This window comes from Marmota monax, unplaced genomic scaffold (genome assembly GCF_021218885.2).
Source record: "Marmota monax isolate L192 unplaced genomic scaffold, Marmota_monax_Labrador192_F-V1.1 WCK01_AAM20220418_F8-fsc00013, whole genome shotgun sequence".
NCBI lineage: Eukaryota > Metazoa > Chordata > Mammalia > Rodentia > Sciuridae > Marmota > Marmota monax.
In genome coordinates, this window is record NW_026692202.1 from 816,230 (window position 1) to 840,687 (window position 24,458).

The 24,458-nt window shown below is 35.4% G+C and overlaps 1 protein-coding gene across 1 annotated transcript in view; it reads left to right on the top strand.

Moving 5' to 3' along the window:
- Window positions 1-24,458, top strand: part of Ak9 (adenylate kinase 9) — a 134,305-nt gene that overhangs the window by 40,724 nt on the left and 69,123 nt on the right. The window contains exons 13-17 of the mRNA XM_046430075.2: window positions 8,275-8,419; window positions 14,921-14,992; window positions 15,081-15,158; window positions 17,402-17,485; window positions 18,671-18,810. Of these exons, the coding sequence (XP_046286031.1) occupies window positions 8,275-8,419; window positions 14,921-14,992; window positions 15,081-15,158; window positions 17,402-17,485; window positions 18,671-18,810 (519 nt within the window). The remainder of the gene's footprint in view (window positions 1-8,274; window positions 8,420-14,920; window positions 14,993-15,080; window positions 15,159-17,401; window positions 17,486-18,670; window positions 18,811-24,458) is intronic.

A 24,458-nucleotide genomic window follows, 5' to 3' on the forward strand; every position in this document is an offset into this window, starting at 1 on the left:
ATGTATGTGTTTATGTTTTGGAGATATATCTAGGAGGACAATTTCTGGGACACAGGAGTGTGCATACGTTTAACTTGAGTAGGTAATTCCAGAATAGTTCTACTAATTTACAATCCTATCTGCATGGTATGAATGTTCTGTTTTTCCAGAGTCCTGCCAGTTCTTCTTGTGGTCAGTCTTTCTGATTTTATCCATTCAAGTGGGCATTTAATAATATCTCACTGTAGTTTTAATTTACATTGTTCTAATAACTGATGAGGTTGAACATTTTTCAAATGCTTACAGGCCATTCAAGATATTCTCTTTCTGAAGTGTTTGTTCAAGTGTCCTGTCCACTTTTATTGTGTATTTTTACATGTTGTCAGTAGGAGTTACATTGTCTGCAGACCACTTTTTTGTTGATTTTAAGCAATACAGATATTTTCTGTCACCCTGTGGTTTGCTGTTTTGCTTTTTTTTGGTGGCATTTGTCAGTGAACACAAGTTCTTGATTTTAGTGGAGAATAGTTTGTCAAGCTTCTCCTTTTTTATCAGTACTTTTATGACTCACCTTTGAGAAATAAATTTTTACTTGCCAAGCATCGTGAAGATATTATATTAACTTCTAAAATTTTTGGACTTTCACATTTAGATGTAAACTATACCTAGGATTGACTTTCTTTGGGTAAATTTCATGGAGTAAATTTTACTTTTTCCCATACAGATATCCATTTATCCCAGGATCATTTAAGGAAAAAAAACCTGTCTTTTATCCACTGTTTATGGTGCTCCCTTTGTTTTAAAGCATGTTTTAATACATGTGCATTAAATACATGTGTGGGGGCTCTGTGGTCTATTCCATTGTTCTCTTCTGCTATTGTTCTGTCAATGCTATGTTGACAGATTATTTTAGCTCTTCAATAAGTCCTGATGTCAGATAGAGCAAGGTCTTTCATCCTATTGCTCTCTTTCAGAGGTACATTAACTATTCACGGTCCTTTGTAATTTTATATAGAAAATATTTTGGAATTTTAATTGGGATTACATCAGATATATAGATCAGTTGGGAGAATCTTCACTGAATTGACTCCTCTAGTCCATAAATATATACTCCACCATTTATTTAAATCTTTTTAAATTTTTATGAGTAAAAATTTAAGAGTTTTCTGTGCAAAAGTTTACATAGACCTCTAGATATTTGATGGGATTGGATACTATTATAGATAATATCATTTTTAACTTATTAAAAGTTTTGCATTATCATCACTGATTTTCTTTAAGGAGTCACTCAAGACACAATGCCTAGCACCGCTTCTAAGATTAATTGGTCTTTTTTACTTTTCTTAGTACATAGGTCTTTTAATTCAAACATACTCTCAAAATGTATCCTCAGATAATATATTCCTGTAAAATCTCACTTGGTTTTAAAGCCTCTTAGATTATACAGATCCCCCAATATAACATTTTTTCACACTCCATTTATATTTACATCTTCAAAACAAAACTCCATAATTTTATTAAAATATGCAGGAAGAGTATTATGATACATTTCAACTACAATATCAAAATCATGTGTAGTGGTTTAGAAAATTTCATCATGAGTCTCAAATGTTGGCCCTAAGAAAGTTCATATTACTGCATGCATAGCAACTGTATGTTATCAGTCATATTGTTTGGTGATCACATAGTAATATGTTAACCATTTACATTAAAACAGGATAAGCTATCTATTGCTTGTATTTAGGCATTTTATTGCATTTGAGTTACATGATAGAATTTGAGTAAATATAAAATGCATTATGACCTTACTATTTAAAATCATGAGAAATTATTTTGTTCGACCCTCAGAAACTATGAAATAATAAATGTTTGTTGTTTAAGCTAGTAATGTGGGGGATAATATTTTTTCAGCAATCAAACAATTAATATACTCCAAAACAGTTTTAAAGATGAGTGATTATTATTTCATCAAAATATAAGACATATTTCTGATAGAAGGCTTCAGTTTTGAAAAACTGATATACAATAGCCTTGGAAAAGATCTTTGAAACAACTATAACTAAAAGAGTAGTTCTACCACTGTGGATGTAATGTATCTATAATGTATGAAGACACGAATTGATGTCAACATACTTTTATACAACCAGAGATATGAAAAATTGTGCTGTATATGTATAACAAGAATTGTAATGCATTCCGCTTTCGTTTATTTATTTTTTAAATCAATTAAAAAATACATAATATAAAATGGAGGAAATTAAGTTTAAAATAGAAAATATATAAAGACAAAATAAATATAGTTTTGTTGATCCAAAAAATTCAATAGAAGGGTTTTTTAATTTTAAAAAAATTAGCAGAAATTTATAGTATAAATTTAGTAGAAAATGACAAAGAGATGAAGAAAAAGAATAGGAGAGAAAAACCATGAACTCTATCATCCAGTAGGAATTCTAGAAGGAACAATCAGAGAGAATATTATCAAAGAAAATTTCCCAGATTAAAGAACATGTTTCCAGATTCAAATGACTCAGTGAGCCTGGCATGGTGGTGCACACCTGCAATTCCAGCTACTTGAGAGGCTAAGGAAGGAAGATCGCAAGTTCTAAGGCCAGCCTGAACAACTTAACAAGACCGGTCTCAAAATCAAATAAAATAAAGGGTAGAGATAATGACTCGGTGGTAGGGCACATGTGTGGGGTCCTGGGTTCAATCCCCAATACCTCAAAAAACAAATAAAAATAAATGATCCATGGGCTGGGGGTATAGCTCAGTTGTAGAGTGCTTGCTTTGCATGCACGAGGCCTTGGGTTCAATCCCCAGCACCACACAAGAAAAAATAAAAAATAAATGATTCTGTGAATATCTAGTACAATGAAGGGACAAAGACTCTTAGGCACATCACTTGAAATCACAGGACATTGGGGACAAAGATCCAGAAGCTTATGGGAAAATAACCTAGAAAACTTTGGAGAGAATAACTAGTTTTCATACTAAGGACTAGGAATTCAAATAGTATGGTTCCTCTCAACCACAACTCTGAAAAACAGATGACAATTTTGAGGGGCAGTGATTCCAGCCAAGAATTTTATATTGTAATAAATCAAGTCCAATGAGAGAATGAGGGCACTTGCAATTACAAAAAAAAAAAAAATTATCTTCTGCGTTAGTCAGCTTTTCATCACTGTGACCAAAATGCCTGACAATAACAATATAAAAGAGGAAAGATTTATTTTGGTTCATGGTTTCAGTCCATGGTCAGCTGGCTCTGTTGCTTTGGGCCTGATGTGAGCCAGAACATCATGGTGGAAGGTCATGGCAGAGCAAAGTTCAAAGCAGCCAGGAAGTAGAGGCAGGGTAAGCAGGAAGAAGATAGAGTTCCCCAGGGTACAACCCCAGGAACCTTCTTTCGCCAAACCCATGTTTTGTACCACCTCCCAGTAGTCCATTTAAATTATTAATCCATCAAATGGATTAATTTACTGATAAATTAGAGTTCCTATGATCCAATCATTTTCTAAAAGTCCCATCTTTGAACATTGCTGCATTGGGAACTAAGCCTTCAACACATGAGACTTCGGAGGACATTTCATATCTGAACCACAAAACCTCCCAAGTTGTCTTTCTCGGGAAGCCATTAGAGGATATGCTCCATCAAAATGAGAGCTTAAGCCAAGAAGAAAAAGGGTATTTATGACAGGAGAGAGGGAAAGGAAATACCAAGATGGTGGGGAGGGACAGTTCATGATGACAGTTGTTCTGTAAGCCTGGAAAATAACCAGTCCAGAATAGGGCAGGAGATCAGAAGTCTCCAAAAGAGAGAACTGCAGGAAGAAGATGCTACTGAATGTGTTCAAGTGTATCAAGAGGAGATTTATACTGCTAAGGAAGAGTTTGGGAATTCATTATTGATATATACATAGAAAACCAAGCAAACTGAAGCAACCCACTAGAATAGAAATTTAATGAAAAACAGTCTATATACTTCAGCTGTTAATAATTGTTATATAAGCTTAATAACATAAACAATGCATACTTTTCTAAAAGTATTATCTATCTCTTTTGAGGGAATTTGGGAAAAGAAATTTGTGTACGCATGTGTATCTTAGACTTCTAATTTGTTCATTGTTTGAAAAAAAAGAAGTTATAACCAGATGATTAAAGTGTAAAAACGGAAAGAAAAAAAACTGAAGTCCAAAAAAATAATTAAAAGAAAAGTTTAAACTTTTGACAGCACAAGGAGGGAATTTTTTATATATTTGTTATATATGTGTGTATTAGTTATCTATTACTGCATTAAAAATTACCCCAACTGAGCCAGGTACAGTGACACATGCCTTTAATCCCAGCTACTTGGGAGGCCATGGCAGGAGGATCAGATGAGGCCAGGAGTTCAAAACTAGTGTGACCTATCCCCTTAAAAAAATACCACCCCAAACTTAGCAGATTTGAAGTAACAATACACATTTCTTATCTTGCATAGTTTCACCAGGTCAGGAATTTAGGAATGACTTAGATGGGTGACTCTGTCCTGATTTTTTCATGAGATTGCAGTCAAGATATTGACTCAGCCAAAGACCTCTGAAGGCTTGGCTGGGACTGGAAGATGGCTCTGTCACACGAATGAGCTCTTCATAGGTCTGCTTTTGTGTCCCAGTCACATGGCTACTAGCTTCCCTCAGAGAGAGTGAACCAAGGAGGGAGCTGCGATGTCTCTCATGATTTACTCTCAAAAATCACCCACTGTCATTTGTGCCACACTCTATCCTTTTTTTTATATTGGTTCTTTATTCTTTTAAAACAAAACACTAAGTCCTACCTACATTAAAGAAGAGAAGTAGGCTTCACTTTGTAAAGGGAGACATATCAAAAGATGTATAGGCAAATTGTAAGCCCAGCACAATATGGGTCAGACAGATGAATTATCATTTTAAAATATAAAGAGAAAAATCACTATGTATATAAAGCCATGCCACAGCCCCATCTCTCAGCCAAGGGCATTAATTCAGAAGACACATTAGTGAGGGGTGATGGGGGATTGAGAAAAGACAGATGGACACACATAGAAAGAAAAAGCTGGGGCCAGGTGGGATGTTTTTCTCTGATACAGGCATAATGACCCCAAGCTAGCTCAGCATGTTTATTGTATAGGTTTCATCAAAGGTTGTTTGTGGAAAGTTTCAGCAAATCAGGCAATCTGAAAGACAGGACTGGCAAGACATTAGGGTTATCTTGTTATGCTCAGAATTCTTTATCCCCAGGAGCTGGTGCCTGAGCTCAAGGTCCTGACTGATACAACTCTGCATCTTTGCACAGAGCCTCCTCAGGCAGGGTGTCACCATAGCAACTGGGCTATCTTGACCTTTACATTTGCACAGGAAGTTCCCAGCACAATGTAGCCACAAGACAGTCAGAGAGACCACGAGTCAAATCACCATTCTGCACAAAGCCCCAGGGGGAAAAAATAACAAACAGGCAATTCGCAAAATAGTAGATATAAATAACCATTAAACATTAGAAAAAGGGGACTGGGACATAGCTCAGTGAATGCTTGCCTGCCATTTAAGAGGCTTTGATTTGCAACATAGAAAAAAAAATCACCTCCCTGAAAAACAGAGAGATACCAAAAAACTAGAGATATGTCATGTCAATCTCATTGTTAGATGTAAAAGATTACTGTTAACACCCAATACTGACATGTAGATAGGAGAGGGGAAAGTACATCCTCTTATGTTGCTGAAAATAGTATCACCATTTGGAATAGCAATTGAAACTAACATATACAAGCCTAAAATCCATGCATGTCCTTTGAATTATTGAACTTGATGCATTTTTCTAAAGAAACTATAATATCAAGAATATTGTACATAATTGTATTCATCATAGCTTAACTTATGTCTAAATATATATTTAAAACATGTATACCTAAATATGTATTATCAGTATTTTAGTTTAAACAAGTTTAATATCTAATTCATCTAATAAAAGTCTGTGTACCCATTTAAAAATGATGATGTCGATGTGGACTTGTTGGCATGAATTAAGACAATATAAGTACATGGAAGAGAAGAATGGAGTCTAGGAATCTGGAAATAGTCATTCAACTTAAAAGAAATATAGAAATCTATTTCAAAGATTCCAATATACAGTATTAAGTTTATTATCTACCTGACAAAAGATATATACTCGGAATATATAAAGAATCATGAGTCAATCTTTTAAATAAACAAAAGTTGAACATGTGCCCAGAAAGAAAAGTGAGAGGCTGGGGTTGTAGCTCAGTGGTAGAGCACTTGCCTAGTACATGTGAGGCCCTGGGTTCAATCCTCAGCACCACCTAAAAATGAATAAATAAAATGAGGGTATTATATCAATAACTAAAAATATTTTTTAAAAATAAAAGTGAACAGCTAATAATTTCAATAAGTTTGAAATTATTAGTGATAAAGGAAATATAAATTTAAACTATAATGAGATACTTCTTCACATCCACTAAAATTATTAAAATTTTAAAATTCACAAAGCCAAGTGTTGGTGAGGATATGGAGACACTGAAACTTTCATACATTGCTGGTAGAGATGTAAAATAATTTACCCACTCTGATGGTTAATTATAAAGTCAAATATAATTCCATTCTAAAGTGTTTACCTAAGAGACCTGGAAACACATGTCTACAAAAGATTTCTATACAAATGATGACCATACCTTCCTTCATGATAGTCAAATCCTGGACACAGCTCAAAGGCCCATCAATATATGAGTGGATTAAAAAGAAATCTGTGGTACATTCATACAATGGAACACTGCTCAGCAATAAAAAGGGACCCCTGCAATCACACTCATCAAAACCATTCTAACCAATTTATTAAGGGGAGAAAGTATGAAAAAGGTTATATGCTGTATTATTCCATTTACTTAAAATTTTAGAAAAAGTAAAATTAATTTGTAGTGACAGAAGCAGAAAGTGATTGCCAAGAGCCTGGAATGAAAGCTGGGAAAGGGAGAAGAGGAGGGGAAGGTATTAACTACACAGGGACATAAAGGGAACATTTTTGGGTGATATTGAAGTTCTATATCTTGATTTTGGTGGTTGTTGTATGTATTTATTTGTAAAAACTGGTACCTTTTATTGTATGTAAGTTATACATACAAAGTTAATTTAATACATTTAAATTTTTGTTGATTAAGGAAAAAATATATATGTAACCAAATATATATATTTCCAAATATATATATATATATATATATATATATATATATATATATATAATATATATGTGTATCATGTATATCCATACATATGATGCATGTATATATGAATAAATACATGAAGTCCATGCATGAAAAATATGAATGAATGTCTATTAAAGCAAGTACTCAAAGTCAGTGAATTCTGAACACAATTACAGAAATACCTGAAATGGTATTAATATTTTTAGAAGATAGGCATAGATAGATAGATGATACAGATAAATAGATGAACAACGTTTTGTATTCTCAGTACCTTGAGTTTTTTAATTAGAGCATTATAGTTTTACATACTGATTGGGTTCATTTTGACAAAATCGTACATACATGGAATTATATTTCATTCCTTGTTATAAAGGGACACCTGTAGAGAAAACCTGTGAGGAGACACACAAAAGAACAGACACAGACACAGGGTACAAACGGGCAGACAGGATGGAGCAGAGAGAGTGAAGTGAAGTGGTGAAGAAGAGGTGCAGAAGTGAAGTGTCCGCTCCTCCCTGCCTGGGAGTTTATTAACTCCAAGAACACACACCTCCCGTTACCATGACTATATTCTAATTAGTATTTCTTTAACCCTGAGTGCTAGCTAACTGAGATAAGGTGCAGGTTAGAATAAACATGGGGTCCCTATCCTCCAGGGGCATTACCATGGAGACCAGATAGTGCTTGCCTAGTTATCTTATTCCCTCAGAGGGAGACGGCTGGGCATCCCAGGTGTGGGAAGCAGGGTAAATTTGTGAAGGACATTGCTATGGCAGCCCGGCATCCTGTGCTTTTGCCCAGGAATTTCCCAGTAGCCAGGTATATACTAGCAGCTGGGCTTTGCACAGAAACTTCCTAGTCACCAACCATGTCACAGTCCCAAAGTTTGTAGAACCCCAATCCCAAACACAGAACTCCCACACCTTGTTCCCCCACTTTTCCCTCCCTCTTCCCTCCCTCTTTCTCCTTCCTCTACTCTACTGATCTTCCTTTCTTTCCTTTATTCACTAATCTTTGATTGAGTACCTTGTGTTTATGTGGATTTTCTTGAATATTCTTTGCAGGTCATTGACTATACCACAGTCGTTCAGCCAATTTTTGATGCAGCCCGTGAATCATTAATAGAAAATTCTATAGCCGAGGCCACTGAAGCAGCTATCAAAGTGGTGAAAGAAAATCTTCTTGCAGAACTACAAGCTAAAAGACAAGGTGAACCATCTTATTTAAATGTGCATTTTAAGTTTTGGTCAGCTATTAAGTCTGGCTACTTTAGCGCAAGGACTGTTTTTTTGCTCATCTTGCTATCAGCCCCTTGCACATTATGGTTTCTTAAAAATGGTGGTAGGAATGAGTAAACATAAACCAACTCATAAGTAAATAAAGAAAATTCAATTATAGACCTCCAAGGAAAGGAATCAGAAGGAGTTTCCAAATTTGAATGTCTTTACTTTTATGTATCTACTCACTGGGTAGAGACAGTTTGAGTAGTATTCACACCTTTATCTATATTGGCAATTAAAACAATAGCAAGACACACCTGACTCCAGTGTAATTTGTTGTTTTATGTTTATATGTCAGCCCTGATTATACTTAAGTCTTTCTGTTTGGGAAATATTAATTTCAAATTCAAAAAGTCATAATGCTGTGAAACTGGAAGAAACCTTGGAGATCAGTTAATAAATTCTCTAATTTTACAGATGAGAAATTGAGGTTCATAGAAGATAAATGGCTCCTTGAAACCACCGCAGTACCAGCTAAGACTTGAACTCTCATTTCCAAAGTTTCCTGCTTTTTCTCCTGACTAATCATGCCTGTTTGGGTTCCAGTACCATAGCTCTGTAGTATAATTTGAAGTCAGGTATTGTGATGCCTCCTGTTTCACTTCTCTCACCACGAATTGCTTTGGCTATTCCAGGCCTCTTATTTTTCCAAATGAATTTCATGACTGCTTTTTCTGTTTCTATGAAGAAGGTCATTGAATCTGAATCACTTTGGTAATATGGCCCTTTTGAGTGTTTCTGCCTACCCAAGAACATGGGAGGTCTTTCCATCTTTTAAGGTCTTCTTCAATTTCTTTCTTTAGTGTTCTGTAGTTTTCATTGTAGAGGTCCTTCACCTATTTTGTTAGGTTGATTTCCAAGTATTCTTTTGTTTGAGACTATTTTGAATAGGATAGTTTTCCTAATTTCTTTTTTAGCAGATTTATCCTTGGAGTATAGGAACCAAATTGATTTATGGGTATTGATCTTGTATCCAGTGATTTTGTTGAATTCCTTTATGAGCTCTAGAAGTCTTCTGGTGGAGTTTTGGGGTCTTCTAAATATAGGATCATGTCATTGACAAACAGAGATAATTTCAACTCCTTTTTTCCTAGTCTATCCATTTAATTCCTTCTCTTAACTAATTGTTCTGGTCAGAGTTTCAATGGCCATGTTGAATAGGAATGGTGAAAGTGGGCATCCTTGTCTTATTCCTGTTTTTAGAAGAAATGCTTTCAGTTTTTCTCCATTCAGAATAATGTTGGCCTTGGGTTTGTCTCATATAGCCTTTACAATGTTGAGGTTAGTTCCTCTAGTTTTTATAGTATTTTAAACATGAATGAATGCTGCACTTTGTCAAATACTCTTTCTGCAACTATCGAAATAATCATGTGATTCTTATCTATAAGTTTATTTATGTGGTGGATTACATTTATTGATTCCATATGTTGAACCAACCTTGAATCCCTGAGATGAATCCTACTCAATCATGGAACACTATTTTTTATGTGTTTTTGTGTGTAGTTTGCCAATAATTTATTAAGAATTTTTTTGTATCTATGTTCATCAAAGATATTGGTCTAAAGTTTTTTTTCCTTGATGTGTCTTTATCTGGTTTTGGTATTGGAGTGATACTAGCTTTATAGAATGAGTTTTTCTGAGTTCCTCCTGTTCTATTTCATGGAATAATTTGAGGAGGATTGGTATTAGTTCTTCTTTAAAGGTCTGGTAGAATTTAGCTGAGAATCCATCCAGTTCTGGGCTTTTCTTTGTTGGAAAGTTTTTCTTGGCTGCTTCAATTTCATTATAGAAATTAATCTGTTTTAAGTTTTCTTTCCTTCCTGGTTCAATTTGGGTATGTCATATGTCTGTAGGAATTTTTCCATGTCTTCAAGATTTTCTATTTTATCGGAGTATAAATTTTCAAAATAGTTTCTGATGATCCTTTGTATTTCAGTAGTGTCTGTGGGTGATCTTTCCTTTTCTATCTTTGAATTTGATAATCTGAGGCTTTTCTCTCTTTCTTTAGCAAAAGATAAGTTTTTAGCAAAAGATTTATCAATTTTATTTATCCTTTCAAATTTAGTTAGTTTAGCAAAAGATTTATCAATTTTATTTATCCTTTCAAAAAACCAAATCTTTGTTTCATTGATCTTTTGTATTTTTTAATCTCAATTTTATTGATTTTTATCTCTGATTTTAATGATTTCTTACTGATTTTGGTTTTTTTTTTCTTCTTTTTCTAGGGCCTTGAGGTGTAATATTAGGTTATTTATTTAGTATCTTTCTATTCTTTTAAGTATATGAGCTCAGTGCTATGAACTTTCTTTTCTTTTTTTTTTTTTTTTAGTTTTCGGTGGACACAACATCTTTGTTTGTATGTGGTGCTGAGGATCGAACCCGGCCGCACGCATACCAGGCGAGCGTGCTACCGCTTGAGCCACATCCCCAGCCCCATATGAACTTTCTTCTTAGAATTGCCTTCATACTGTCCCAAAGATTTTGATATGTTGTATCACTGTTTTCATTTACCTTTAAGGAATTTTTTATTCTCCACTGATTTCTTCTGATATCTATTCATTGTTTAGGAGTGTATTATTTAATCTCCAGGTGTTAGAGTGATTTCTATTTTTTATCTTATCATTGATTTTTAATTTCATTCCATTATAATCTGATAGAATGTAACATATTATCTGTATTTTTTTATATTTGGTAAGATTTGCTTTGTGACCCTAAATATGATCTATTCTAGAAAATGTTCCATGTGCTGCTGAGAAGAAAGTGAATTCAGTTATTGATGGATGAAATATTCTAAAGATGTCTGCTTGTCCAAGTTATTAATTGTATTTTTCAGTTCTATAGAATCTTTGGTTAGTTTTTGTTTGGAAGATGGATATAGTAATGAGAGAGGTGTGTTAAAGTCACCCAGTATTATTGTATTATGGTCTATTTGATTCTTAATATTGAGAAAGGTGTGTTTGATGTACATAGATGCTCCATTATTTGGGACATAAATATTTACGATTGTTATATCTTGTTGATATATGATTCCCTTAAGCAGTATTAATCTCTTCTGATTAATTTTGGCTTGAATTTTACTTTATCTGATACAAGAATGGTAACCCCTGCTTGTTTACAAGATCCATTTGAGTGGTATATTTTCCCCATCCTTTTGCTTTCTGTCTGTGGATGTCTTTGCCTGTGAGATGAGTCTCTTGCAGACAGCACATTCACATTTCAATCTTAAGGTTTGGAAAATTTTCTGATATTACTTCATTGAAAAGATTGTGCATTCCTTTAGTTTGTGTTTCAGAGTCTTCATCTATCCCAATAAATCTTAAATTTGGCCTTTTAATGTTATCCAGTAACATTAAATATTCTGTTCATGGTCTCTTAATATCTTTACTCTAGGGTTGACTTTATTTTCAGAATTATATACTTTGTCTTTGAGACCTGAATGTCTGTCCTCAAAGTGGTCTAATCTATTGGTGATGCTTTCCATTGAATATTTAATTTGATTTATTGATTCCTTCATTTTGAGTATTTCTGCTTAATTCTTTTCCATACTCTCTCTTTATTGAAGTGATCTTTAATTTCCTTATTTTCTCCTTTATTTCACTTCTTACTTAGTGTTTTAGCTCATAGAACAGTTTAACTATGAATTTCTAAATTACTTCTCTAACGTTTCCTCAACTGTGGTGTCATTGAAGTCTGTTGTCAAACATTATGGGCTGGTTTGTTCCCTTGCTTTTTTATATTGTCTACTGATCTATCAGTATAGTTCTGACTTCTTTTAAGTGAAGGACAACTATGTGAGCTTCTTTTTCTTAAGAGTCCTGGGTTGGGTTAATATCTAGATAATGATATTTTAATTCAATGTATGCCTCTGCTGATCCCAATATCAGCTCCATTTTAAGAGATATCACTAAAGAGGCACAGTGGACTAGATAAAGGAGAAATAAGGGAATGGAGGAGGATAGGAATAGGAAAGACAGTGGAATGAATCTGACATAACTCCCCTTTGTACATATATGAATACACCACAGTGAATCTCCTACAAGACAGATCCTAATTCAAGTAAGATATACTCCATGTTTGTATATGTATGTTAAAATATACTCTACTGTCATGTATAACTAAAAAGAACAAATTAAAAAAGAGAGAGAGATACCACTGAGCCCTATTTACAGTAATCACTTCTGAGCCAAGCCTCATACTATTCAACCTTGTAAGAAAAAAAACTTATTCAATTGTTCTCTGTGGTTCCTCAAATTTGGGTATAAACCTATAATAAATTCTGGAACAGTAAAAAATGGTAGTTAAATTTAGTAAGTTAATATAAACTTAAGTGAGTGCTAAAAGGAGGTAGGAAAAAAGTTTGGGCAAATGGGAGAGGGTGAAAGAAGGAGAGAGAGAGAGGAAGAAGGGGGGCTATAAAAGGGTAATTTACACCAATGTAGATTAGTGTAATAGATTAATGTGTGTTATTTGAGGTAGTAGTAGATATTGAAAGAGGATGAGTAAGTGGTTAGAGAAGCAGGTATAGACAGACTGCAGTTAGGAAAACAAAGATAGGAAGATTGATTCCAATTAATGCTTTAAACCATTTGATGAAATACATTCAAATGGGTTTGAGGTACAACTGACAGCTATTGGGTTAGTAATTATTTAAATGAAGGAATTACTTATGTGATCAAGGTTAACATGAGAGTTGTTTATAGTCTCAGAGGGTGCAGTATTGTGAGCTGACAGATTCTAATGTTGCAGAAGTTCAGGATAGTCTCTAAAGTACCTGTGTTTGCTGGTCATCAGTATACCTCTTCCCTTCTGCTAGATTCTTTTAGCAGTAGTGAAGATCCTGCTTGCTGTCTGTGTGTGCAGGAACACTGGTTGTGGGTTTTCCACAGGTGTTCTGTGGTGCAGGAATATTCCCCCTGATGCCTCTGGTCTCGGAGATGTTGTAGTAGAGGGTCTCTAGTGGTTCATTCACCTGGATTCTAGTTTCTGCCACCCCAGGTTGTGAAGGATGGGCATTGATTCCCTCTGCTTAGTAAATCTGACACAAGGGACCACAAGTAACCAAACAATGCCCTGTCACTTGCCAGTTGCAATCATGGTTCAGGCTGTGCACCTATTTAGGCTGATATCCTCCCCTTTGAGCTGCATAGCCTCTGGTAATTTCCTCTGGGTCTGCATGTTACTGGGTATTCAGGCAGCTTTCCCTCTGGTGTGGGGCTGTGATCCTAGAAACTATCCCAAGTCTTCCCACAGTGCCTCCCGTCAAGTGCCAGTGGTGGGAAGTGGGGCTGGTGAATCAACTTTCCCTTGTTTGGGGCCAAAGCTGCTTCATCGCAGCCTCTGTCTGAGTAGAGGGAACCTGCTCAGAGCTTTTTGCCCTTGTCTGGGTTGCAGCAACTGAGTGGGGCTTGCTGCACCTCCCCAGTCCAGGTCCCTTCCAGCCCACTCCAATCCCCTTGTTCAGGGGAGGGGGAAGAGAGGGGGCTTTAGAGATCTACAGCTAGTAATCATTCTTCTAGAAGTTCTTTCTGGCCAGATTCTTAAGAGGGCCCACTGCAGGGGTCTTCCCTCTGGTTACATTTGCAGCTATCTGGGCAGTGGAATCCCAGTGCAATTTACGAGGGTGACTGGTCTGCTATGGGCTCCACAAGACAGCTGTAGACTCCTGGCTCAGTTTTCTTTTCACAGTTTGGTTTTAAGCATTTTGTGCTGTTTTAAGGAGCCTTCTGAGTTTTAAATTTTGCTGTCTTTGCAACAGTTTTTAAGTGGATTAGCTTAAGAAACTGTCCTCGTCCTCCACCACCACCATCTTTCTCTCTCTGATGCCCCTCCCCACCGGCTCCGCAGGAGCAGTTAAGGCACTCTGAGTTTTGTTTTCTCCTCTGGTAACCTGTCTTCTAGTCTCTTCAGATCTCAGAGTATGTAGTATTGAGTCTTAGAGCATCTGTTTTGTCACCCACCTCTCAAGTTGGCCTCCTTTCCGTGTTGTGATATCAGGACTCACTGCCTACCTCGTTTCTGCCATGTTCCTGAATCTTGAGGAAATTTCATTCTTAAAATTTCAAACATTGAAAATTTTTTGCTGTTCAGTTTTTCCCCAATCTATTTTTTTAAGAAAAATTGTCAATGGAGAGAATATTGAGGTTTTTTGAACATAAAAAATATATAATTCAGAGGATAGAAGCAAAGGTGGAGCAGACTTCCTGTGTGCTAGCCATGCTCACAGCAATGCTTAGAGTTGATTGATCCTCATTTTACCTACTAGAATTTGAGACAAAGCGATGGAGTGACTTACCAAAGCCCACAGCTCTTATGTGACGGTCAGAACTCAACCCCAAGTCTGCCTGACTTGAAAGCAGAGGCTGTCAGTCAGTATACTAGCCTTCCTACCTACAGCTACCTTTTTCTAACACAGGCCAATTAACTCTTTCAGCTGAGAAAAAATTAAGAGAATTCGAAAAAGAATTGGAAAAAAAGGAGGATGGAGATGCAGTTAATGAAGAAGGTAAAGAAATGTGTTGCCACTGTTACTGACTACATCTTTCCCAATGGAAGTAGATTAGCTGATAAAATATCTTATCCTTTTACTGTAGCACACCGTCAAGAATCTCAAACAAGCACTTCTTTAGAGGACACTGAAGAAGTCAAAAGAAAGTCAGACAATACCCTTGGTAATTTATTTTCTTATATTGATAAAGATGGTAATAAAGTAAACTGCTAATACCATGTTTATTGATCTTACTTCCATGTATCTTATTTTTTTAGTTGTTGGTGGACCTTTATTTTATTTATTTGTATGTGGTGCTGAGAATCAAACCCAGAGCCTCATGTATGCTAGGCAAGCGCTCTACCACTGAGCTCAATCCCAGCCCTTCCAATTATCTTTGAGCATGCATACTTAATATCAAAGCTTAAAATCACCACAAAAATTGAAAACTTCAAAAGGAAAAAAAGTTAGCATCTCTGTTGCAGTTAAACTGAACAGCTATCGGATGAAAAATAGATTGACTAGAATGAACAGGAAAACATAGAAAATGGGAAGATAATATAAGTAGAGACCAAAGAAAAATGTTTAATATTTCCAACCATTATATAATCATTATTGTATAATTATAAATTTTTCTTAAAAGCTCTATACTTCCTTTAATGCATTGGAATCAGAGCAGAAGAAACACATAATTTGGGCTGTAAAATTTTACCTTTATCTATTGTGCTATTTGCCCTTATACAATGTTTCTGTTCATATTTTAACAGAGAACATATAGCATTATGTTACATAACATTATATGATTATAATATAACTATAATTTTATAATTTATAATATTATAATTATAACTATATGTAATTATATTATAACTATATATTACAAACTGCTTTTGCCTTTTTTGACTTAAGGTGTATAATTTAATTATATTATTTCATTGGAAAATACTTTAACCTTCACTTAAAATTACTGCACAATATGAATAGGTAGTAGTTTTAATCAATTCTTTATGTTGGAAATTTAAGTTACTTTTCTTTTTTTGTGCTACTATAAATTATGTTTCAACAACTTTTTTAATATAAAGATTTATCTGCATGTTAATATAAGTGGAATCACTAACTAAATGAATTTAGAGCTATACACAGAGTCAAAGTCTTTTTTACATAAAAGTTGTTACAAGTTATGTTCTCAGTAATATACAAAATATGTATCATTGGCTCCTCTTACTGATTCCTACTAAAGATTTTCTCTGAAATGTTATTTTAATTTTTACTTCTGAAGTTTACTATTTTGATATTTGTTTACCATTTGTTTCTTTTCTGAGGTGACCATTTTTGTTTTTTGATCTTTTTTTCTAAATTATTGAATCAATCATATGGTCTCTGTATAAACTTTCTATATTAGTCTCTTATTTTTTATATTTTTTCCAATTTTTTAAGTTTATCTTCTAAATCACATTGCTGTTTTTGAAGTACATAGAGGTATTTTTCATAGTTTTTGCAATCAATTCATTGTTTTTCCATTGTTGATTTCTTTCTTTACTTTTAGACATAAACTGTCTTCCTCTCAACCAGAGACAATGGGTGTGTGTGGGTGGGTGTTTGTGTGTGTGTGTGTGTGTCTTCTTATATTCTGGTGTTTTTTTGTGGTTTTGTACTGGTCCAACTTTTTTGTAGTTGGTCTTTAAGTGCATCTATAATTTGTTTTGTTTTAGAATGTAGAGCTGTTTTTGCTTGTTGGTTTAGTTCCTCCTACTATTCAGAGAGATGTATTTTCCTGCTGTTTATTTCAATCCTATTAGGAATTAAACTGGGCAGTGTCAGAAGCTTGTGTATGGCACCCCAACTCTCTGACACATACACACAGCCTTCACAGAAGGCAGCCCCATACATTCAAATGTTGGTTCTCAAGTGGCAGCTGGGAGCCCCATCTCTACTGCTATGAAGCCCCAGCACTAGTCAACAAAGAGAGCCTTCCCCTGGACAGCCTGTTCCCTCTCTTAGGGAGGTATTCTAGGCTAGAAGGAGGGATCAGGGCCTGACCAGTGAGGCATGGACACTAGTCCTGCCAGTGTACATTAATACAAAGGCTCCCCCATTTTTTTTTTTTTTTGCCTCATGTCTCTGAATTAAGCACAGCCTCTTGGAGTTAAGAGATCGTTAGTCATCTCAGAAAGGGCACTTTTTTTTTTCCAATTTTGATACAGTGGCATTATATGAAACTAAAATGACTACTAGTTTTGCTGCAGGTTAGGTTATTATCTTTATTTGCCCTCCTGGCATATATGTTTACCCATTTGAATTAAAAATTAAAATTCAGGACTGCAAATCTTGGGTTCCTGGACCCATATCACAAGCCCTCCTTGGGAATCCACCTATGTTTTTTCATTTAATACTGTTCTTTTGTTGTTAACAATGTTTTATTCACAGATGAGAAAGAAATCAATGGAACATCTTCAGAGCAAAGGCATTCTCAAGATCCTATTAAAAATCAAAATTTGAATTTAGACTCAGGTAAGTAATATGTGGGTAATTTGGTTCTCTTAGATTGTGGTCCTTAAAAATACAAATACCTCCTTCAGAATTTGGGAGAAATGTGTGATTTTTGGGAAAAAAAACCAATATTACCCAACTTACTCCATGTATTATGAACAGTTGCACATACAGAAACATGGTAAAATAGCATATGATAGGTGCTCTTGGTGAAAAGAGTATTGAGAAGATACTCTTCTGACATGTAGCTGTCATACTAGTTCACAGGATGGCTGCTGAAGCAGGTTAAAAGCAAAGGACAAAATCTGGCACTTTACAAACCATCTGAATTAACCCTCTTAAAAAGTTGATAGGAAATTTGCAAAAAAAAAAAAAAATATATATATATATATATATATATATATATATGTGTGTGTGTGTGTGTGTGTGTGTGTGTGTGTGTAGTGCTTTCAACTTTTTGACCATCCAAGCTATAAGGAAAGTTGGGAGATGTAGTTTCTCATCTAGGCATACTGTTGGCCTTCACAGAATCAGGGTTACATTACTAAAGAATAGAAGAATGGATATTGAGTGAACAACTAACAGCTTTACATTTAGCATCTTTGCCTAGATGTTTTTGACTCACTATGCTCCCCTCTCTCATGACTGTAGGAAGATGATGGGTTCTTCTACTCTTCTACTCTTGCCCTCCCTGAGGACACTTCAATGCAAGGAGAACAACAGGCAGCTGCTCTTTGAAGGCCCTTTTGGGGGTTTTCTGGGCTAATATCAACTGGGCTCTGGACAGAGTCCCAGTGGCTAGATCCCTGGGACAGCAGCTAAAGAACATGACTGGAAAGGCAGAGGTAGGGGAGTCAGGTGGAGCTGTCATAGTCCTGTCTCACTGCAGGAATAGATGAACATTTAAATGGGTGCAGCCTAAGTGTAGAGAGGCACTTCCACAACAAACAAGACCAAGAATCAAGTATAACACTTGAAAAGCAAGCCTGCGCCCCTCTTTTCCCAATTCCCTACAACTTGCTTGCTTTCTGTCCCCTTACCTATTCACTTAATATCTCTTCTCCTTATACTTCTCCCTTCTTCCAGCATGTGCAATTATATAAAAATAGTAAATTCTTGGATCAAGTATTAACAACCATGTTTCATTGTTCACTAAAAGTACTAATGACTTTAATTTATTAACTTATTTTACTTCATTCACAATAGAAGATTCAATTGAAGAGGTAACTGCAGATCATCCAGCAGTTATTTCCATGCTTGAAGAGAGTCTAAAAGCAACATCGGATATGAACTTTGAAAATCCCTATGAAAAGCATGCTGAAATCTTGGAGGAAATCCTCAAAGAAGTAATAATTCAATCTGTTAATTTTTATCATTGACTTAACTATAACTAGGAAAATGTCCCTCTAGTGTGTTTTAGTCTTGACAGTATTTAAAGGCGTAGACTCATGAACATTTTGTAGTCAACATTGTTATGTATAAAGTAGTACTGATGCTCTTTGGTAAATTTTCAATTATTAAAAAAAAGTGTGACCTAATTTTATAGCTTCAAAATTAATTCATTAACTTCGATTGTCCTTGATTCAGTTCAGTTGGCTAAAAGATGGTGCATATGAAACCAGTGCCAAGATTAGATATTTCATCTATGAGTTAACTAGTCATAGATTTAGACAAAGTTTGCTCCAGGGCTAACTAATTTTATCCAGTCACCCTGAACATGTGTTCGTGGAGAAGATTGGTTGACATGCATGTAATTTTTCAGTCCAACTGACAGAGGTGGGAAGAAAGCCTCAAATTCTGTGTCATATTAATGGTAAATCAGAAAACTTACCTTTCATTTATAAAGGACAGGATATTTGTAAAGGTCTGATTTTGGACTGAGATCTTGCATAAGCATTTGGAGCAATAGTCAAAGACACAATAAAGCAGTTTTAGGGCTCTTAATGTACTTCTGAATTCCTCTGTGATTAAACTTAAATTATTAGGTGGTGTCATGAGTGAGCTATGTCATTAACATAGACCAAAAATATCTGTGTCTTTCCACACTGTCCAGTTATGGGGTGCTCCTCCTATTATGAGCCTTGAGTAAGGGGCTTTCTTTATTTGGTGGTCTGGTGTGCTTGGTAAGCTCATGGCCAGTTTTTTCTGATATGAATTTGATATGCCCATGCATCGTGTACTTCTGATTAATTCCATAAGTTCACAGTTCACCATTTTTATTAGCAAGATGAATTTATTTATCAGTTTGTGCCTTACGGTTGTGCTAGACAGATGGTGGTTGTTTACTTGTACAAACAAGATGAAGCGTCATTCCACCTCAGCACTGATACTTAAGATGAAGTAATTCATGGCAAACTACTGCTTTATAATGGAGTAACTTTATAATGGAGGAACTCAGGGTGAAAACTACTGTTCTATTCTTCATGGAGTAACTTAAAGCAGGGCACAGCCTGCTCTCTACAGTGGGAATAAGAAAAATTACTACATGAGCGTATAGAACCACTTTGCATTAGGGGTTTCCTCCAGCTCCCAGCTATACCAGCCTTCCTGACTCTTAGGTTCCTTGGCTCCTCAACTCCCTCTGAGCTTCCCATACAGATCTTTTAACATCTTCTGCCTCTTCAAATTGTTCTTTCATCAGTTTTTTTTCCCTTCAGAAACATTATGAGCACTGCACCTAGTATTATGTTAGATACCAGGGATCTGAAAATGAATTCCACACAGCCGTTGCCTTTAAAAAGCTTTCAGCCAGGTAGGAAGACTGAGCTGATACGTAAACTAGTAACTGTGCTAAGTGGCAAATAGATATATACAAGGTGTAAAGATTCCATGAGGGTGGGAGCCACCATCTTTGCCTGAGTGGTGAGACAAAACACCCCAGAAGAGGAGACATATAAGTGAGGGACAAGTTTGGAACTCTGGAAGTCTTTGCCCTTGACTGAAAATGTGCTTCATTCTCTTCTAAGTTTATCCTGGAGGGTACAGATCTACAGGAAGCACTACTAAAACATTTTTAATACAGAATTATATGTAGTGTGTTTGGGTAATGAACTGCAGTTCTGGTAATGGCGGGTGTAAATCATATGGGATTTTAATATAAAAGTTTATATCAGATTGTCTTTTCTGAAAAGACTAGGGACAATGTGCTGGAATTTTTTTTTCCACAAGAAGCTGGAGATAAAAATTAATTAATTAATTAATTTTTAAAAATAAGAGATATGCTCTTTCACAAAGGCCTACTCCTTTTGGAAGCCATTTGTCCATATTGTATTGTTATTATTTTATTGGATTGTTTGTCTCTTTTTAACTTATATTTCTTTATGCATTCTGGATATGAGAACTTTGTTGGACATTTTATAATTATCTTTACAAATGTCTTCTATCTTGAATAATAGGAGTTCATTTCAATGCAGCCCAATTTATTAACTTTTTATTTCACAGTTAGCACCTATATGGCCTGATGCAGAAATCTTTGCCCACCCAAGGTCAGGAAGATAGCTTCCTAAATTTTCTTCTGAAAACTTTGCTTTGTCTTTCATATTTAGACTAATGTCCATTTTTAACTAGTTTTTATGTATCATAAAATCCAAATGATCAACAAATACATGGAAAGGTTTTCATTTGTATCAGAAAAATACAAATGAAAATCAAAATATGAGGGTCAAGGTTCACATTTCCCAATAGAGATATTCAGTTGCTCTAGTACTGTTTATTGAAAAGATCATGCTTTCCCCACTATTATAAACCAAGTAACTTTCCAACTGTGGTCTGTTCTGGACTCTGTTTTCTATTCCATTGGTCTATTTGCCTATCTCTGCCAGTGCCTTATATCTTAACTACAATAGTCTTGAAATCTGGCGGTGTGGATCCTTCAACAACCTGCTTCACTTATCATCCCATCCCTCTCTGTGTCAGACATTATGTTTTGCTTTGCTTCCCTCTCCACATGGTTCTCTCTTGCTAACATCTCTATATCTCTATTCTGACCCATTTCTGCCTTATATTTAAACTTGGTGCAGTTAATATATCCTTCTATGCCCCCTCTTCCTCTGGGTCATGTCCTACTTTTTCTGATTCCTTCAGTCTCTGTCTGTTCCATGTCCATCTGCCATCCATCTATTCACAAGTGAGAGAATATAAACATAAAATAGCAAAGAAAAGGGAATCTAGAAATAACTTATTAATGCAGAAAAATAAACTTTTTATTATTAAAATCACAAGAGGATAAAAAGATGAATAATATATTACAATATTATTCTAATTTTGGAAACATTATTTTCTCTTACTCATCCCTCCCCTGAAGATGTCTAAAGAAAGTACCCTTTATTTTTAACTGATCAGATCTTAAGAACCCAATTCCACAACTCTCAGGTAATAATAGCTGGGTGGACACAGTTCACCTGGGGATGGTCCCTGCCAGTTCCCTTCCCCCAGGAGCAGAGTTTCCAGATTTGGAGTCTCACATCTCTCTTCTTAGCCAAACATCCTAAAATTCTTTAGGATATGAAATCCTAAGGAAGGTTTCCATCTTCTCTCACAATTATCCAACTGGGGATTTCCCTTGCATACATTCCTGAACTAAAGCTCTTACTACTGATACATCCAAAACTTGCTTCCCCACCCCACCTCAGGCACCCAAATCCCCCATCCCCCAAACCTTTCCTGGGCTCGATTTTGAACTTTCCTGGACTTGAATAGCTTGAGCTACTTCAGTGATAGCAGGACCTCCCCTGTCAACCACCTCTTTCCTTGAAATCAGTGAACAAGCCAATAATCTTTCCTTTCCCTTCTTTTGCTCCACTGGTTTTTGGTAAGTGATAATTTTCCACCTGCAGCAGAATCATTTGGAACAAAGTAAGGTCAGAAAGACAACTCCTGCAGTTAGCCCTGCCACACAAACTTCTCCCAAAAAGGAGTTCAGAGAGGTTGGCTTCCTTCCCAGAGTGACAATGGAAAAAATACAGCAAGAATAACACAAATGATTATCACAATAAATCATTTTATCACATTAAGAACAGCAGAATGTCCTTTTTAACCTGATAAAGAAGGTCTAGTTTAGGATCACATTAAATTCAGTGATCTATGGAAATTTATAACAATCTTATAATAACTTGTAATAAATAAGAGAAATAACTATTGGAACAGAGGAGAAATATAATCATTTTTGCAGTTGATTGTTTTTATTCAAAAAATATCCAAGAAAATCTAAAAGCAATTAGAGCTAATAAGCATGTTCAGAAATAACGTAGCCAAATGAATTTTTAAAACTCCACACAAGACAGGAAAATAAATGTAAAATAGCTAATAATAAACTTGAAATAAAGATGAGAGAGCCACATGAATGAAAGTATTACACTTTAAATGGGAACATAAGCAGATGTCAACACCTAGAGACGTAACAACTTCTTGTATGTAAAGACAAAATCTTATTTTAAAAAAAAATCTTTCTCAATTTATACATTTGATGCATTTTTGTAAAGAACTAAAAATATTTTAATGCCTTCAAAATTCTAATACATACCATTTGATACATTTGTAATAAAAAACTCAAAAAACATTTTTTTAAACAAACTCTAATGTTCCTGTGGAAGAACCAATAGCTGAGATTAGATAAGAGCAGTTTGGCAAAGAAGTATAAGAGACCCTTGCTCTACTAGCTACTAAAATATGTCCTAATACTATTTGCTCATCATACAAGAATCAACAGAACCACAGAGAAGCTTCAGGAACAGACCTCAGTATAGATAAAACATTAGCATGTGCTGAAGGAATTGATAAATTCAGTCAATTCAGTGTTGGTAAAGTTAGCTTTGGTTGGGGGGACTTAGATTCTCAACTTATATGAAAATAAAAATAATAACCCCATAGCTAAATGTTAAAATGGCATTTTTTTTAAACTAGAAGAAAGTATAGTACCATTGAAATGATCTTAGAAAGGTCAAATATTGTGTTAGATTTTTATCACTGTAACAAATACCTTGAATAACTTATAAAGAGAAATGTTTTGTTTTGGACTCACAGTTTGGGAGGCTTCAGTCCAAGATCAGTTGGCCCAGGTTGCTTTGGGTACTGTGGTTAGGAAAGAAATCATGAAGAGAAGGGTAAGTGTGTAGCAGAGCAAATATGCTCACCTTATGACCAGGAAGCAAAAGGAAGAAAGAAGACAGAACCTGGATCCCACAGTCCCCTTGGAGGACATGCTCCCAGTGACTTCCAACTAGGCCCCACCTCTTATAGTTTCCACCACCTCTTAATAGCACCAAGCGGGGGACCAAACCTTTAGCATATGGGCCTTTGGAGTACATTCCAGATCCAATATCTACCAAGAACTCTAGGCAACTGCAATAGAAGAAGTCTTTAGAGAAAATCTCAATAGAGAGGCTACTTAATAATGAGTGTCTCAGGCTAGGGACATAGCCCAGTGATAGAGAACTTATCTAGCATGCAAGAGACCCTGGATTTGATCCTCAGCAATGCAAAAAGGGGAGATTATTTTGAGATCCACAAAATGATCTATCAAGGTATATATAATCTTTCTATAAGGAAATCATGGCCAGGCACGGTGGCGCAAGCACTCACCCTGTAACCCAAGCAGCTCTGGGAGGCTGAGGCAGGAGGATCAAAGCCAGCCTCAACAACTTAGCAAGGCCCTAAGCAACTCAGAGAGACCCTGCCTCTAAATAAAATATTAAAAAGAGCTGGGATATGGCTCAGTGATTAAGTACCCCTGGGTTCTAAAAAGAAAACGATACCATGAAAATCAAAATTTTAAGGCAAAAGTGAAACTGGGGAAGATAAAATAAATATAAAATTAATTTCTTATAAATCAATGGGAAAATCTATTACCGCAAGCCAGGACTATAAGCATTTTAAAAGAAGAAATGCAAATGGTTAAACATTTATAATGGTTGTTTCAATAAAAATATGAAAATAAAACCATAAGATATCTTTTCTCACCTATTAAATTGACAGTGTTTTTTAAAAACAATACTTG